The sequence below is a fragment of the Coffea arabica genome, chromosome 3c, assembly GCF_036785885.1.
Source record: "Coffea arabica cultivar ET-39 chromosome 3c, Coffea Arabica ET-39 HiFi, whole genome shotgun sequence".
NCBI classification, from domain to species: Eukaryota; Viridiplantae; Streptophyta; class Magnoliopsida; order Gentianales; family Rubiaceae; genus Coffea; species Coffea arabica.
The window spans coordinates 1,541,363-1,555,299 of NC_092314.1; the positions used below are offsets into that span (position 1 = coordinate 1,541,363).

Here is a 13,937-nt window from a genome sequence, read left to right on the forward strand (position 1 = left end):
TGGTTTATTGGTTCAATGTTTGAACAACATAAGATACATCACTTGACGGACTAAATGAAAACAAATTTGCTTTTGTGTTGATCATAAGAAACTAGAAAATCCAGTGTTTCTTATACAGTATAAAACACATGGAGTTCATTTCGACTTTCAAGAGTGGAAAAAGGCACACAATCCTTGACCCTTCCGTGTAAGTACCTGATTAAATCTTAGCTTTGTTTCCATTGACATTCTTGTTACTAACTTAATAAGAAACGGGTCATTTCAAAATGCTAATTAAACCCATCAATTTGCATACGTGGTATGCAATATTAGACTTGATATGGTAATTATGGTGAAAGGATTTTTAGGAAGGTGATGATTTGATTGATTAGTAACCATTCAATTACTCTATAACTCGATTGTAATCATTATTAGTATTAGTTGTTAATTGTCAATAAACAAAGAATGATGAAGTTGTTGAAAGGGGAGGTACCAATGATTATAAACAACTGATGAAGAAGATCCTTCATTCATGACATGTGGAGCAGTGGGATGGTGAAGCATATTCCATTCTTTTTGGAACTTCGGCTGGTTTCTTCAGACTACAGATCCACAATCGGTGCTGTATGGATGATTAGAGGCGAGACCCGGTAAAAGCCTAATCACTATTTAAGAAATGGAATTGGGTAGGCATAAGGAACGGAATCAAAACTTGTGAGGCGATCTAGGCTCCTGTGCACAGAATAGCTCAAGTGATTACAATGTTACAATATTACAGTAATGTATAAATAAAAATAACTCAAAAACATTTCATTCATATAATAAAATAAATATTTTAAAAAATTATAGTAAAAATTTTGCATATACGCTGTTACAGTAAAATTTTTAAAAAACACCCTAATAAATAACTAATTCAAACGGAGTAAATTAGCTTTTCTTTTTTTTTTTTGTTGGGAAATTGTATACCAATTATTGAGTATGTTTGGATGTTGATTTTTTTTATTTATTTTTCTTGTATCATAAATACATTTTTAATAATATTTTTTTTCTTTTTAATCATTTTTTATTTCATATATATATATATCACATTACAAACACAAAGTGTTACATTAACTATTTTGAATGAGCACGAGAATTTTGTGCTTCCACTTTCAAATGTTGAGATTTATATGGGTATACAATAATTTTTTGACTAACGAATTTCCTGAATAGGCATATGGAAGTTATCCTCGTTGGGTTTGATGTACTAGCCATCTTGATACAGGGTAATTAGTGATAGCATAAAATGCAATAACTAGAAAGCATATTCAAGGAACATGTTAAGAACAGTCAAATGGTGACTGAAGTAGGCCTTTCAAGCAGAGAAGAAATTATAAATGATTTTCGTACATCTTATTGTCTATCATTTCAGACTCCATTTACATATTGTGATTTTAAGAGCAATTCGTGGATAAAAATACTTGATAGATAGATATTCACTTGAAGCCACAGCACGGTGCTACTATCAAGTTAAATTAAATTGGAGCGGTGCACTACTCAAATTTTGTTCGAGTAAAACTAATCGCGCTCGAATTCGAATTTAAATTTCTTTAAAATTGAATTCGAACTTAAACTCGATTTTGACCAAATCAAGTTTAATTGAATTCAATCAAGTTTTCAAACCCGTTTTTCTAGTGAATTTCATAAAATTTTAATCTGTTATTAAAAATTATATCATAAATACACCATTTGATAATAACTTTACGAGTATTTGAGTTTTGATTTTTTTTTCTATTCGAATTCGTCTCAATTTCCTTATCAAATAACTCGAAATTAATTCGAATTCGAGTTGAACCTTTGACTGAGTTACTTGCAAGTTAGAATTGAATGGCTTGATTAATTTACATCCTTAAACGTAGCTTGAAGAGAAGATATGTACATACGTATGCATTTTCTCGTAGATTTTCCGTAACAAATATTCCCGTCGTCTTACCAGCCATGACATGCGAAGGGGAGAATTTTGTCATTTCGCATCATCCAAGCGTCTTCCTAATTTACACATTTGCGAGCTTGCCAATCAAATTCAAAATCACACCCACATCATTCTTTTCTTCGTTCTGTAAAGGGGAGAGCCAACACACTCACACACTAACTCTGTCTCCTTCTTTCGGGCCAACAGCCACTGAGAACGCCGAGAAAATGGTAATGTCGTGGCTAAATTCAATTTCCATGTTCGTATCAATTGATTTATCTGTTTACTCAGCAGAAATATCTCTTTTGCTTCGAATCTGCTTCGCACAAATTAGCTTCTAGGGTTTGGTTTAATTTCCTTATATTTGCTGCAAATTGTTGTTCCATTGCAAGCAATGAATGATTTCTGGTTGTAAAATTTCTGATTTTGGTGATGTTTAATTTTGTTGCGAGCATGCTTGATCTGTTATCTGTTTTACGCTGTATGTGCTTTTTGGTTTTTCCTTTTACTTTTTTAGAAAACGCTTAGCGATGAAACAAAAATTAGGGACATGGATGGGGTCTCTATGTGGCTCCTGGCTACCCTTCTAGGAAGTATATGGTTCCCTGCTCAGTTTTTAGCTGCGCCTGGCTCATTGTGGTGTGGCCTTACCTTCTCTTTCCGCATTGTTGTTCTATCAAAAAGGAAAAATTAGGGGCACAGTTTAATTGGATTTTTTTCTTTCAAAGGAAAGTGATAGATGCAATAACTCTTGAAATCTGGAAACTCCTTGTGTTTTTAAGGAGAACTTTAAGGTTTGTTTGGGTGGAAAGAGTATAGATCGATTTCATCAGCTGGTGTACCTGCGTGTTAAAAAGATGATTGGGTATTAAATGTACTATTTAGCCAAATATGAATGAGTGGGTACTATACACTTTTTTGGGGTTTGAACTAATAATATTAGAAAGGACAGTTTTGCTATAAAATGTTATGATTGATTTCTTAAGTCGATGTATCTAGATTTCAAAAGACGATGTTGTGTTGTTTAGCATGGATATTAGTCTTTTAACTAGTAACGAAATTAACTAAAAAAAAAATGAAATTACCTCTAACTAGTTTGTGGATGAGGAGTTATTTGAAGTTTCTTTTTTCTGTGGGGATTTGCTCTTTAGGTTATTAACGTATTTTGGTTGTCAAAAGGAAGATATTGACCAACTAATTGAAGCTTTTTTATCCCATTTTATATGGAATGGTATTGTGTTTGACCATCTTGGTGAGAAAAGACGGGAAAAAAAGTTGGCAGCATCAGATTTGTTCTGAAATTTTAATAGTTGAGATGTTGTCTTGTTCCTAAATGATAGTTTGAAGAGTGGATAACAATCTTCATTAGTGCTTAATAATTATCATTTTTTTCTTTCTACAATAAGCACACTCAACATTGTCACTGGGTTCCATGATTTCTGATTCATTCTTTGGTTTCCACCTGAGAGATAGTGGTACCTCTCTAGAAGAATCATTACGTGGGACCTTACCAGCATCATAATAGATGTCATTGATAAGCACACAGGTATTGTTTTGTAATATCATACTCTAAAATTCTAGATAAGTATGGGGTCTGACATCTTAAGCGTTATCGTCACTAGTGACTACATATTTAACTGGATGTGCTGTTGCTTTGAAATCTGCTTGTATTGGTGATAATAAGGTCAGTTCGTTAAAATTTAGATGATGCGTTGTGTACCTTTTGATTGCTATAAGATTCAAATTGAAAGAACATAGAATTCATGTATGATGTAACTTAAATCCAAAGAAATGCCTTTTTATGGCCCTTCATCTGTGTAAATTATACTGTGTTCTTTTGCTGGCAGGATGGGCATGATGGTGATGCTTCAAAGCAAAGCACTGCTGATATGACTGCTTTTGTAAGCATCCTTTCTCTGTGATTTATCCTGTGTTGTGAAATTTTGTTACATTTTCAATATCTTGTGATTACATATGGTCTTACTGGTTGTCAGTTACTGTTGACTAATTTTTCATTCTCAATTCTGGCGACGTATGTCTGAGCGTTTGCTATCTGGTTGAAAGTTATCCTTATTATGCAATATCTGATATTGTCTCTTTGTGCTAGTCGCTGACTATGTTTATTTTTAACAGGTACAAAACCTTCTTCAACAAATGGTATGTCTGCATCTTCTTTTTCCTTCCTTATTGTGGTCTAAGTTTCTTTATTATTTTCATTTCACTCTGAATCTGCACCATTTTCTTCTTTCTATAGCTTTGGGCTGTAATATATTTGTTTTAGTCATGCACAAACTTTTAAATAAGCTGTGTTGACACTCATACACCATTTCTATTTCAGCAATCCAGGTTTCAAGCAATGTCGGAATCAATTATTACAAAGAATATCCTTCCATTTTATCCATGTCCATTCTGTTGATGAAATAATGACTTTGATATCTTTGTCTTATAAACTTCTCTTAGATGCTGTATATCAATTTAGTTTAGTGCAAAAGTTATCTGTTGTCTGTTCTAATTTCTTGCCTTCTTTGCTCGGAAATCTAGTCATTAACTTCTCATGTAGTTAAGACTATAGCATGCAGCTCCCTCTTGTTATGTGGTGCCAGCATTAATCTGTGATCTCCAAAGGAGGAAATACTGTTCTTATACAATAGGTGGAGATTTGCAGTCAAAGGGCAGTTTGGACCTTTTGCTTTGTTGTTGTCAAAGTTGCATGAGTAGTTTGTATGCCATACATGCGCAATAATAATTGTATTGGACATTTCAATACTTTTTCTGATTTTTTTTTTTTTTTAGAGTTTACATGGTAATTATGGTGTTTTAAGCAATTGAATTTGGAAATTGGGGTTGTTGTTAGATAGGCCCCATTACACCTTGGTTTCTTCATACGGTGTCAAACGTTGAGGCACTTGGATGGACCAAAAAATGTGTTAACTGAAGTTTGATTGTCTTTCTTATAGTGATGTTGATGTTTTTGGTAATCACTGTTTAAATACAAGATTTAGAACTCTTCTAGAATGCTATCATTAAATTCATAGATGCATTATTCCCGTGAAGAGCTGAATGTGTCATTTAGTTATAGAAGAAAACGAGGAAAAAGAGGAAAAAGAAAAGGGGGGAAACGAAAACTTCTTAAGTTGATATATGCCAGTTTACTTTTTATTTTGTGCCTGCTGTCCTCCAAATGTGAAGTACATTTTGCTTTCATCCATCAATGAGATTCAGGGCCTTAAGGCATGCATTTTCTTAACCATGTTTCCACTTGATGAGATGGGCAACCGGATTGATGAGTTGGAACAGAGCATCAATGATCTTAGAGCTGAGATGGGTCAAGAGGGCTCTCCATCTCCGTCAGCACAGCCGAAGTCAAAAGATGAGCCAAAGTCAGCTGATGATTCTGCTTAGATTGAGCAATGACATGTTGCGTTGGATATTTGTGGGTTGGTCATGATACTATTAGTTGGAAACAGTAAACGATAATTTTGTGACTACTTGGAATGCCTAATTTCATCTGCCATGGCATTCTCTGCCTATCATTGTACCAAGATACGGAGTGCCTTCTGGTTTGCCGGTTTTATTCCTTAAATCTCTCTGTGAATCGTGTAGAACTTGAAAAGCGTTATAAGAACTCACTTGGTTGTTTGTTCTTATAAATATCGAGAATGACTGAGTTTAAAGTGCAGCGCCATTTAATACAAATGGTTTCTTTGTACTGGTAGATAGTGTACTTTTACACGTGCAGCTGCAAGTCCATGCAACCTGGCTGGTGGCAACTTGCTGAATCCCATAAATTGTGAAGGATCCAGGTTCTACTGCAAACATCCCATAAATTGTACCTTTTTTTGATCCTGAAAGCTCTGAAAATTTCCAGCTCTGAAAATTTCCTTGGTGGGAATGATTTTGCAGTTAGTATTAGTTCTATAGTTGTGGGACATAAAATGTGTGCCTTAAAACCCGGAGCATGTGATGGTTGCCATTGGTCAGTTGATAAAGACCGGTTTTCCTGATTTTAATTGAAGAAAATAATTGATAGCTATGTGTGAGGTTTCTCTTTGTTCAGGATATGACAGTGACCTTAGAAATCTGTCGGTGACTTGTGTACTTGATGGTTTTTTCACTTTATTGGCTGTGGTCTGCGTTCCGACTGCTAATTTTTTGTTGTATTTCAACTGAGGTTGGTGTCGCATCATTTTTCGATAGGGTTTAACTTTGGGGAGATTACTTTTCTGTTTTGAACACAGATGAAAATCATGAAATGGCATCTCATTATCCATTTCATTTCATTAAAAATGTGTTACCTTACCACTACCAACTCAAGTAGTACTATGATATGAGTATATGAAACCTACTAATTTAGTGCTTGCTATGCCCATGCTTTGTTTCTCCGAGGCTGTGATGCTCCCAGTCCGCAAACTGTGGAATTGTAACGTTATTTCTCTTTGTTTTTGGTCCTTGTTTTTATTCCTTTATTGATCATTGTCCTGAATTCGTAGCACCTCTTTTGGGAATTGGTCCTTCAAACCATTATTGCCGGTAAATCAGAAAATCTTCTTGCTAAACTTAGAAAGTAAATGAAGGTGTAGATATATTGCACTGTTACAGAAAGGCCTATCTTTCATCAATCATCATTGGGCGAGTGAGTAAACTGCTGGTTTTTCTTACCCCCCACAAAAAAAGTAAAATGCTGGTTGCGGCCTCTCTGATTCTGCGTCCATACGAGTTAACCCATTTCATTCATGGCAAATGATGGCTAAAGTTGAGAAATAGGAAGCCCAGCAAAAATGCAGAATACAGCTTTCTGCTCAAGAATTATGGAATCCATCTAGTGGGATATGGTTTTCAATTAGTCATTGGTCCCGAAAGAAACCGACCAACACTCACAAATCCCAAAATTGAAAAAAAGAAAAAGTTCTCCACAAAATAAAGGAGGAAGCAGAATCCTTTAGATCTTACGAATTGCATATCCAGCGATGATTTCCCCATCCATCAATCAGAATGACCAATTTTTGTTTCAAGAGGTAGAAATTTTATGACGACAAATGCATCCCTCATACCGTAAACGAGAGAAACTGACAGGCAAAATTATGCTGAGGAAAGCAACAAAGAAAAGTAATGATGATGCAGAAACAGAAACAGCTGGCTCATTCCAAAATTAAAATAATAGTAATAATTTAAAAAATAAAATTAAAAAAAAGGCAGCAGTAGACCATTTAGTAGGTAGCGCAGCAATAAAATACTATTATTGTCATGAACAGATAGATATGCCCGTGACCAATCCATTTTTGAACAAGGTCCAGAAACCACCGGAATTAGTGAGGCTTCACCGGCGGCAACGGGTGATGGCATTGCAGCCTCGGTTGTAAGGATTCACCGGACGACCAGGTCGGCAGTTGTAGTAAGAGTAACCCCGTCTGGAACATGGTACTCTGTCCCTCGTCAGCGCACTGTAGCTAATGTACCTTCTCCTCCAATACAAAATGCGCCGGTTGGTTTCTGAGTCCATCTCCAGCTCCTCTTCTTGCTCGCTCATCAGGCAGCTCTCAATTGAGCCCCCATTGCAGAACGACGCCGTCGAGGTGGTCACCGCCGGGAAGTAGTAGCTGAGCTCGTGGGACCCACTTGCTGCATCCCCCACGGCCCAGAATGACACCAGCATTGTCGCTGCAAACAGGGTTGCTGAGATCAAGAAAAGCCCAGCACTTGGCTTCACCATTCTGCTTTTCCTTTTCCTTTCTTTTTCCTTTGCGAAACTTGGGGTGTGGGCTGGGTTTCTGGGTTTTTTTTTTCGTTTGGCCTTCTCTGTTTGCTCTTCAAAGCTCAAGAGAAGTGAGAAGAAAGGAAAAGAGCCTTGGCTCTAGGGAACAGGAGAGAGAAAGGAGGAGATGGAATTATATGGGAAATTGGACTTTGAGAATGACCTTGACGTTATGATTATTTATGGACCATGCCATTTTTTTAGCAATTTTATTATATGTTGTTATATTTTTCACTTTACCTTTTTGTGACAGCAAGCTTTGAGACTTGGAAGCAAATGTACACGACTGGAAAAATCGAGGATTTATTTGGATTGTTTTTTTTTAAAAAAAATTTACTATAACAATTTGACGCATGTAAAATAAAAAAGTAATTGAAAAATATGTTATAGCATTTTTTCTTTGGAAATTTGCAATTCAAATACACTCATATGCAATAGCTAATTTGGGTGTAAAATTAAGACCTATGATGTGTTCAACTGGACTTGGAAGTGTTTTAGATCCTCTAGGAGGCATTGCAGGCCACGATGTGCCACCTTTAAGCTATATAAGCTGTGGACATTTATTCGGGTTGGTGTAACACTCTACTATAAGGTTTAGAGGATGAGATGGGGTGGTTGAGTGGAGGTAATTAATCGATGGTGTGTTTGAATTGCAATTTTTTAAAGAAAAATTGTTACGTTTTATGTAAATATATTTTTTAATCAATTTTTTTCTTATATATATCAAATTGTTACAATAATTTATCTATAAAAAAGTTTAGAAAAATGCAATCCAAACAGAGATCGAAATGTCTAGCTTGGTTGGTATGTCTAGCTTGGATGCTGATTTTTTGACGGTGGATGGATGCAAGGGTGGCTCCAATTTGGAAAAATTATGATCACGAAGTAAAAGTTCATTCAATCATGCATGCATTGATTAAATGTCCCTTTTTTTTTTTTGCTTTTTTATCTTCAAACTCTACCAAAAAATGCAACCACCATAATAATATATATCTACTTCTGGTTGATGTTTTTATTGTTTGTTATTATCCTACCTGCGGCAAAACAAATTCGAAGCAACAAAGTAGCAAGAGAGACATTCATTTACTTAGAGGCCGTTTGGATTGTATTTTCCGTCATTTTTCATGGAAAAATTACTGTAGCGATTTGATGTATGTGAGGGAAAAAGGTAATAGGGAAATGTGATCACGGAAAACAACACAATTTTTCGGCGGAAAACCGCAATCCAAACAAGGCAAGCAATTCATGCTTTGAACCCCAAGCATTTACTATAAAAGCCTAATTTTGCTGCATGGACTTAAATTCCAGCACCGCTTCCCCATTACGCACGCCACCCCTATCTCTATGTGGCCAGTTTTTTTTTTTTTTTTTTTGGCTGTGCAAAGTTGGATCTTAATTGAAGCCAGCCCAGATTGTATCAATCATCTGTGACCATTTTAAAATTTTACCATTTCCGCGTATTCTTTTTCCTTTTTCTTGGCTGAAGCACTACTACTACTATAACTACCGTTTTGAAAAAGTCTCCCCCTGTTTACAAAAAGCTCATCACTCAATTTAGAGTTGTTCTTCGTGTCTGTCTTCTACAATTACGTGTGCCACCACGAACGTGATTTGGCAAATCAACAAGCTCCACATACTAACACTACACCGCATTGTATTATGATTAGTCAAATCAGATCGATTGAGTTCCACTCGTCACCAGCTGTCAACCACTTACTCCGTTCCCTCTCTTCTGGTTTACGGTAGGACGCCACCCGCTCACATGTGTAATTCCACTAACGAAAAAGATGGCCTTCCCTTCCGGCAAAAGAACTATTGGAACTTACTGTGTTGGTTAGGCTAATAGGCTGCAAACCAATCAAACTACTCGTATTCAAACCTTGGTGGGGGCGAGAAACAAGGTTCAAACTTTGCCTCCTATCAAAATATCACATTTAAATGATTTGTTTTAAAAAATTCAGACAGGTGTATTGTGTACTTATTTGGTTCGGTGATGGTTCAGTTTCCTTCGGGTTATCCCTGGATCTTCTTAGGTCCGTCCCCTCCCCTTTAGTGTAGAATAGATTAGGTTATACAACTGTTGTCGTTTTTGGAAAAAAAAAATACGCGAGTGTGTTTAGCCAAAGGTCGAGTTTCAATTGCTACTTACTCAATAAGAAGGTAATTAAAAGTTGAGCAATGCATTTATGATAGAAAAAATTAAAGTTCGAGCACTGGTCGAACCTTATTGAGCAGTGCATTTATAATATAATTTTTAATTATTTAGTATAAAATCGTGAAAGATTAACTAAAAAAATCAAGTTCAAAAATTCAATTGAGATTGATTAAATTTGATTGAACTTGAGTTTGAATTCGAGTTCAAGTTAAAAAAAAAAAAAACTCAAACTCGAGCTCGACAAATTCAAATTCAAGCATTTTTTATTCGAGTGAAACAACTCGAATTCGACTTGATTCGGTAACAAACCTTGTTAGTAGATGTTTTGTGGCTTTTGACAAAAAAAGTAAAACCCAAAAATTTCCCTTGCAGCAGCTGAAAGGTTTGACTAATTAGTAGACCATGTCTTAGTTAATTAGCAAGGCCATTCTCTCATTTCAGGACAGGATCCGTTCCGTGTGACACAGCCCTTTTTCTCTTTTGTTTTTTCCCCCGAGAATTAGCATATAGAGGATCCAATTTGTCAAAGAAAAAATTAATACTAATAAAGAAAGTTTGTGGGTAGCTTTTGGGCTGTATTAGAAAGTTTTCAAGCATACAGACAAGGACACGTATTGAACTATTTGATGCCGAAGCAAACAAGGCCTTTGTTGAACTCATCATTCACTGGCCCAGAGTTCCCGCCCGTCTATTCTTTATTCTTTACGAGGGTTTCCTTTCCTATACGTGTGGGTGCACCAAAGGGACGAATTAGATCCAGTTATTTGCCGTCCCCAATAAAGCTTCGTGGGCCGGGAAAGACGTTGACTATTGGGTAACCATAGCCCCAGTCACAAAGGTTTTTATTTGAACTCTTTAGAGAAATGTGTTTTACAACTTGGGGCTCATAACATAACCATTATTCATCAAGGGCTATCTATGGTAACCATTCAATGAAGTCGATAAGAACCTTTGTGAAAAGCAATGTTTTTAAATCTGGATCAGAAAATGAATTGGAAACGCTTTTGGTTTGTGATTCGCTCGATTCAAAGGTTTAATTAGTATTTTTTAAAATTATTTTAATTTTAAATAATGTGTAAAGATGTAATATTTATTTTAAAAAGTAAAGAAGTCAGTAAATTTGGTTGAATCATCCAATTTTTACTGGTTTAATTAATTTTTTTAATCAAATTTGACCGGTTCAATTAAATTTTTGGCTCAGCTATTGATCAGATCGGAGACATGACCAGTTGACGGTTCGACCGGTCAAACCGGCCATATTTTCAGAACACTAGTACAAAAAGCAAGAAAGAGGTTGGTTGCTTTTAGAGTTTGTTTTATTTTATGACCTAGCAAATTAAAAATTATATTACTGAGCTAAACTGAAATTATCTATACTTGTTGTACATAAAAGCAAAGATAGTTTGAAAGACAAAGACATTACAAAATTCGGAATGCTTTCAAGGTTTCAAACTAGGTGCTACTCATACCATATATGATAATCTATAGAAGAAGAATGCAAATTTTACACGACCACGAATTTTGTCCTTATATGGAATAAATTAATTTAAACAGAATTTTCATCCAAAAAATTTTTTTTTTTGTCTAAGCTGGAGAAGGATAGACTGATGTACTCCCCCCAAATCCGAAGACAGCAGAACTAGTTTCCTGACTGTTCCTTCATTCAATTTTCTAGGATGGTATCTTTTTCTTCTCCATTACTTTTCAGACGTTCACACCGGCGGATGCATATATTCATGCCACTTGCATTAACCAAGGTTTTGACATCAATGGTTGTGAATGGTTCATGGTTAATCTACAACTATACATCTGCACTTCAATTCTGTAATATTTCAGCTTAGATCTGTCATGTAACATAGCATTTGTATCCAATGATGAAGTTTAACCAAGGTCATGATCATCAGCACTATTGAGTTTGGCAACACTTCTTCATGAGAAGATAGGATCGAAAAGGGATTTCTAAAATAGGAGAATGATTGATGGCAATCTAAGTTTCGAGCATTGTTTTGTTTCTTGTCATTCCTCAATCAACCCGGTTAACTTCAGTCTATACCATGGTTAATATCTGCATCCCAAGTTTAGTAGTCCTTTAATTATGATTGCAAAATGGAATCAAAAGAGTTGGTGAAGCCGCGGTTTGTGTTGGATGACCAGCTAAGCATTCTTAGCATATTTTAATTCTAAAGTTAACAATGACTTGTGGAAATCCTGTGGCAGCCACACGCCTTTATCTGTTTATTATTATCTAGAGAATTTTATAGTCAAAGCAGTCTTGCCAAGCATCTCCCCGGTATTGCCTGTTTTAGCATTTCTGCGGATCTTAGCTTTCAACTCAAATTTGAACTCTCCAGCAAACATGCTATAAATTGCAATCTCCAAACCTTGTGAACTCCGCATCAAACTCAACATCGCTCTCTTTATTTCTCATAATTATCCAAGAACATTAGCTTAAGTTTAGACCTATATACACTTCAGCATACTAGGATTAATCAGCTTCATTGGGAAAAAAAAATGGCATATCTGTTCACTTGTTTGACAATTTTTCTTGCAACTTTTTTGAGCTATTCAGCAAAAGTTGCATCTTTGCAAGTGGGCTTCTATCGAAAGACATGTCCATCAGCAGAAGCTATAGTGGAAAGTGTTGTAAGCCAAGCATATGCTAATGATTCAGGGATAGCTCCTGCTCTCATTAGACTTCACTTCCATGACTGTTTTGTCAGGGTAATGGATCTTAGATACTACGCATATGGTTCCTTTTTTTTTCCCCTTAAAACTAATGCATGCAGTTTGGTTTGAATGAATAGTTGCAGCCATCTGTGCAACTACATGGCATCATTCATGATTGTCGAAACTGTTATTTTAGTGCTACTTAGTAAAATACTTCATGGTAATTTGCAGGGTTGTGATGCATCGGTTCTTCTGAATTCAGTACCAGGAAATGTTGCTGAAAAAGATGGCCCCGCCAACTTTGGTGTACAAGGCTTTGAGTTGATTGATGAGGCCAAGGCCAAGATAGAAGCTCAATGTCCAAATACAGTTTCTTGTGCAGACATTATTGCCTTTGCGGCTAGAGATGGTGTTTCCAGGGCTGGTGGAATACACTACGCTGTTCCCAGCGGGCGTCGCGACGGAACAATTTCACGAGCCTCCGAAGCAGCTGAAAATCTCCCGATGGCAACTTCCAACGTTACAGTGCTTAGAGAAAATTTTGCCAGAAAAAGGTTGTCATTAGAGGAAATGGTAACACTTTCTGGTGCTCATTCCATAGGCGGCTCTCACTGCTCGAATTTCGTCCATCGTTTGTACTCATTCAACTCAAAATACTCGCAAGATCCATCTCTTGATCCTGCTTATGCAAATTACTTGAGAAGCCAATGTCCAAGAATTTCCCCAAGTGCTAGCACAGGTCCTAATCAGGTGGTGTCATTTGATCCAACAACACCTGACCGACTTGATAATCATTACTATAAGAATCTGGAGAAGCATAAAGGGTTGCTGTTTTCTGATCAAGTCCTCTGGACAACTCCTTCAACAAGAAAGATGGTGAAGAACAATGCAGACCATGAAAATTTGTGGGCTCGGAAATTTGCAGCTGCTATGGTGCGAATGGGCTCAATTGAACTCCTCACGGGCACTCGAGGAGAGATAAGGAAGAACTGCCACTTCGTAAACTAGGACTACCGCCTACAGACTTTTGACTTAGAAAAATCCCATGTTTCTTTGGGGTGCTAATTGCTTTTTCTGTATATTTTTATTTCTATTTTTTTTAACAGTCATGTGTTGCTTTCATGTATATTGGAATTAGAAATAAATGAGTGTGTGCTTTTGATGTACTTAATTGGAGGATTTTTGCCGTTATCCTGAGACATTTACAATAAATAAATGCTTCATTTCTCTTTATTCATACTTAGGTTCTTTTGATAAAACTTAATCTGAATTCTGAAATCTGAATACTGAAACAATTAATTTGCTGAATTTTAAATACTGAAAAGAAATATATGAATGTCTGAATTATAATGTTAAACCTAGTTTTTAATAAATATTTATAACTAAATGCTTAATAAATTTAAGTTGACAATTTTGCCCTTATATCTTTTCAT

The 13,937-nt window shown here is 36.0% G+C and overlaps 3 protein-coding genes across 3 annotated transcripts; 2 read left to right on the forward strand and 1 right to left on the reverse strand.

Annotated features, from left to right (window-relative positions):
* Window positions 1-1,941: 1,941 nt before the first annotated feature.
* Window positions 1,942-5,581, forward strand: LOC113733969 (heat shock factor-binding protein-like). Its single transcript, XM_027260226.2, has 5 exons — window positions 1,942-2,160; window positions 3,778-3,831; window positions 4,064-4,087; window positions 4,269-4,311; window positions 5,190-5,581. Exons 1-5 carry the CDS (start codon window positions 1,957-1,959, stop codon window positions 5,330-5,332), a joined length of 468 nt encoding a protein of 155 aa, XP_027116027.1. The 5' UTR covers window positions 1,942-1,956; the 3' UTR covers window positions 5,333-5,581.
* Window positions 5,582-7,247: 1,666 nt separating this feature from the next.
* Window positions 7,248-7,640, reverse strand: LOC113733970 (protein RALF-like 33). Its single transcript, XM_027260227.2, has one exon. The coding sequence runs from the start codon at window positions 7,638-7,640 to the stop codon at window positions 7,248-7,250; it is 393 nt and encodes a 130-aa protein (XP_027116028.1).
* Window positions 7,641-12,223: 4,583 nt separating this feature from the next.
* LOC113733778 (peroxidase 5-like) lies at window positions 12,224-13,737 on the forward strand. Its single transcript, XM_027259957.2, has 2 exons — window positions 12,224-12,558; window positions 12,736-13,737. The coding sequence occupies exons 1-2, from the start codon at window positions 12,349-12,351 to the stop codon at window positions 13,510-13,512; spliced, it is 987 nt and encodes a 328-aa protein (XP_027115758.1). The 5' UTR covers window positions 12,224-12,348; the 3' UTR covers window positions 13,513-13,737.
* The last annotated feature ends 200 nt before the right edge of the window (window positions 13,738-13,937 follow it).